Source organism: Belonocnema kinseyi, chromosome 2 (genome assembly GCF_010883055.1).
Source record: "Belonocnema kinseyi isolate 2016_QV_RU_SX_M_011 chromosome 2, B_treatae_v1, whole genome shotgun sequence".
In the NCBI taxonomy this organism is placed as follows: Eukaryota; Metazoa; Arthropoda; class Insecta; order Hymenoptera; family Cynipidae; genus Belonocnema; species Belonocnema kinseyi.
The window spans coordinates 156,017,653-156,021,985 of record NC_046658.1 but is presented as its reverse complement, the minus strand read 5'-3'; the positions used below and the strand labels follow the sequence as shown (position 1 = coordinate 156,021,985).

At 21.4% G+C, this 4,333-nt stretch overlaps 1 protein-coding gene across 2 annotated transcripts in view; it reads right to left on the bottom strand.

Moving 5' to 3' along the window:
- Window positions 1-1,698: 1,698 nt before the first annotated feature.
- The window catches only part of LOC117167441 (coiled-coil domain-containing protein 113-like), a 14,071-nt gene continuing 11,436 nt past the window's right edge, over window positions 1,699-4,333 (bottom strand). For both annotated transcript variants that reach the window (XM_033352376.1, XM_033352377.1), the window contains 2 exons: window positions 3,847-4,046; window positions 1,699-1,860 (listed from right to left, as the gene is read on the bottom strand). In XM_033352376.1, the coding sequence (XP_033208267.1) occupies window positions 1,834-1,860; window positions 3,847-4,046 (227 nt within the window). In that variant the 3' untranslated portion in view covers window positions 1,699-1,833. The remainder of the gene's footprint in view (window positions 1,861-3,846; window positions 4,047-4,333) is intronic.

The window sequence follows — 4,333 nt, the reverse complement described above, 5'->3', positions numbered from 1 at the left end:
AAAGTGTTAGCAGATTAATTTCAGTAAAATAATAAATGCATTTAAAAAAAAGATAAATTTTATACTAAATGTAATTGTCTTAAAAAAATAATTTAATTCATTAGAAATAAAAAAAGTTTCAAAAGATTGATTTTCTAACAAAAATGACAAATTTTCAATTAAATGATTGCATTTTTCACTAAAATAGTTTAATTTTCGTAAAAAAATTAATAGAAAAAAATGAATTTTCAAAGAAATAGTTCAATTTTCAGTTAAAAATATGCATTTTCATTTAAAACGAGGAATCGTCCACACAAAAAAAACTAATTTTTAACAAAATATTTCAATTTACAACAAAAAAGATAAATTAAAAAAAAGTAATTGCCATTTTAAGTAAAAAACAGTGAAATTCAACCAAAAATTGACGAAGTTTCAACAGATTAAGTATCTAGCAGAAATACAAATTTTTAACTGAACAGTTGAATTTTTTGTTAAAATTGTTTAATTTTCGCTTTAAGAAAATGGATTAGAGAAAGGAATTTTTAAGGAAATAGTTCGATTTTCTGCTAAAGAGATAAATATTTAACAGAAAAAACCTCCTTTCTAAAAAATATATAAATTTAAAACAGAAAGTGAATGTCATTCTAAATAAAAAACAATTGAATTCAACTGAAAATTAGCGAAGTTTCAGCAGATTCATTTTCTACTAAAAAAATACAAATCTTTAAACAAATAGTTGAATTTTTCACTAAAATATTTTAATTTTGATTTTTTCTCAAATAAATGAGAAAAAAACGTTATTTTTCAACGAAATATTTCAATTTTCAGCTGAAGATATGAATTTTAAACTAAATTTAATTGTCTTTAAAAAAACCTGTTTAATTCAACCATAAATTAGCAAAGTTTCAGCAGATTTATTTTCTACTAAAAAATGTACATTTTTAACCAAATTGTTGAATCTTTCACTAAAATAGTTTATTTTTCGTTAAAAAAAATTAATTGAAAAAAATGAATTTTCAACGAAATAGTTCAATTTTTAGCTGAAGAGATAAATTTTCATCTGAAACGATAAATTTTTTATCAAATATTTTAAAATTAAAATTTTTAAATTTTTAAAATTTCTTAAATTTTTCGCTAAAATAGTTTAATTTTTATTTTAAAAAATAATTTAAAAAATAAATTTTTAAAGATATAGTTAAATTTCCAGCTAAAGCGATACATTTTCATTAGTGTTGAATCTTGAACATATTTTTTTCGGACAAATTAGTTCAATTTTCAACCAAAGAGTGAGAGAGGATTTTTAGCCAAGACAATTAACTTTCTCCCAAAAAGACGAATTTGCAAACAAATAGTTGAATTTTGAATTAAAAGGTATAAATTTTCAACTAAAAATTGAAAATTTAAAGTTTCAACATTTTTTCTAAAAAATTATTTACAAGAAGAAAATTAGTTTCTAACAAAATAATTAAATCCTCAACCAAGTAGATGAATTTTCAATCACACAGTGAAAGTTGCAACTAAAAAATATAATTTTTCAATACAAAATAAAGTGGTCAAATTTTCTTTATAAATAATTAATTATAACAGCAAAAAAAGAAATTTTATCAAAATAATTCAATCCTCAACTAAAGAGATAGATTTTCATTTTTGAACGAAGAGAACTAATTTTATATAAAAAAAATAGTTGAATTTTTTTTACTGAGTTCTATTCATTCATTCATTTCGGATTACAAAGTTTTTATTTAATTTTTATCATTTTATTGAATTGCATTTGGTGACCTTCATTAATTCATAATGGCCATTTTTTTGTTCCAGAGACAATTTACTGCGTAATAACGGCACTCTTCACCTTGATTATAAATTGAGGCTAAAGTCTGGAATCTGAAAGTTTTTAATAAGAAGAATTATTATAAAAAATTGTAAATAAAATCCTAATAGTTAAATTTTCAACTAAAAAAGATAAATGTTGAAATTACGAATAAATTAGTTCAAGTTTTAATTTAAAAAATTAATTTTCATAAAAAAAATAATTTTCATCAAAATAGTTTAACATTAAACGAAGTATTTACATTTTTTAACCAACAAAAATAAATTTTCAAACGAATAGTACCATTTTTAACTAAATAAGATCAATTTTAAATCAAAAATAAAAAGATAAATTTTAACAAATAGTATAATCTTCAACCAAAGAAATGAATTTTCAACAAAGTTAATAAATTTTCAACCAAAAATTCAATAGGTCAAGTTTCAGCTGACAGAATTATTTTTTCACAAGAAAAAAATGCATTTTGAACAGAATAGTTTCACTTTAAATGAAGTAGTTCAGTTTGGAACTAAATAAGATAAATTTTCAAGTGAATGGTACAATTATTAACTAAAAATGATAAATTCGTAATAAAAAATAAAATAGTAAAATTTTTGAACAAAAGTGTATTTTACAACAACAACAAAATAACCGAATTTTTAAGAAACTAGTTCAACTTTCAACCAAGTAGTTGAATTTTCAATTAAAAATGATCTGTTCTTAACCAAACGAAAAAATTTTTAACGAAAAATGGAATAGTAACATTTTTAAGTCAAGAAATTAATTTTCAAACAAAAAGTTATTAACAAAATAGTTAATTTTTGAAACGAGGAAATGCATTTTCAAGTCAAGGAATATTCTACCAAAAATAAGAAATTTAACAAAATACATTAATTTTCAGAGAAACAGTTGAATTTTCAACTAAAAAAAGACATTTACCTCCAAAAACGGAACAATGAAACATTCAGTTAAACAAATGAATTATTAATTCAAAAATTTTGTTTCACTAAATAGTTTAATTTTTAACAAAAGAGATGAATCTCCGGCAAAAAAATAAATTCTTAAACTAACTGTTGATTTTTCAACTAAAAAGATGAATTTTTAAACTAAAACCTAGCAATTTTCAGCAAAAATGGAATATTTACATTTTGAAAATTTTTAAAACAAAATAGTTAAATTTTCTACCCAAAGAAATTAATTTTGAACTAAAATAATGAGTATCCAACCAGAAATGAAATTTTAACGAAATAGTTGAATCTTGAACCAAAAAATAAATGTTTAACGAACAAAATTAATTTATTACTAAAATAGAACAGTTCCATTTTCGGATAAAGAAATTAATTGTCATCGAAAAAAACAACTAATTATCAACAAATTATTTTAATTTTCAACCAAAGAAATGAATTTTTAACCAAAAACATGATTTTTTTACCAAGCAGATTAATCTGGAATAAAAAATCGAATTTGAAAAAGCAAAGTTAAACTTTTAACAAAGAAGATGAATTTTTTCCAAAAATAGAATAGTTACATTATTAGTTCAAAAAATGAATTTTCAAGAAAAACCTGATTGTTAACAAATCAGTTAAATTTTCTACCAAACACATGAATTTTCATCCAAAAAAAGAATTTTAAACCAAAAAGGTTAATTTTCTACCAAAAAATGATTTTTTAACTGAAATGATTAAGTTTTTACCAAAAAGATTTTATTTGAAATAAAAAATAGTTTAATTCAACTTGAATTTGAATGTAGCCAAAAAAAAACTATTTAACCAACTACATGAATTTTCAACTAAATGATTGTATTTATAACCAAAAATATGAATTTTCAACAAAAATAACTGAATTTTTCAAGAAAAATATAATATTCGATATTTCAAACAAAAATGGTTTAAATTGAAAATCAAAAATATTTGAGATTATCTAAAAAAGCCGAATTTTCAATTCAATAATTGTATTTTCAATCCAAAATATACATTTTGAACTAAATAATCGAATTTTAGACAGAAAAATATAAGTTTTCAATCGCCTAATAATCGCATTATTTTATTGCTAAATTACAGTACCATATATTCTCTATTGAGTTTTGAACATTTTTTATTTTCTTGTTCCGCCTTTGCGATCCAAGCTTCTCTTATTTTCTTTTCTTCTTTTAGTTTCTCTATATTACTATTTTTGCTTTCTATATCACGTTTGATATTCTGCAATATTGCTTGCTTTTCGCTTAAATTTTGCTTGTTATTTGTCACCATGACATTAAAACGACCTAAAAAAATAGTTATTAATAATGAGAACATTTATTGTTTTGAATTATTTTTTCAAGACGAAAATATGATTTTTCATCAAAAAATTAAATTTGAGCCCTAAAAAAATGAAATAAAAAATGAGTGGCAGTAGTGGGGATAGGAAAGAGGATTCTTTATAGCGATTTTGAATCGCCACACAATTTACAATCCACAAATATGAATTTTGATCAAGAATACAAAAACTAAATGGCCAAATTTTTAACCACGTAGTATCCTTTTCTAAAATCGTTCAATTTTTAACAAAATA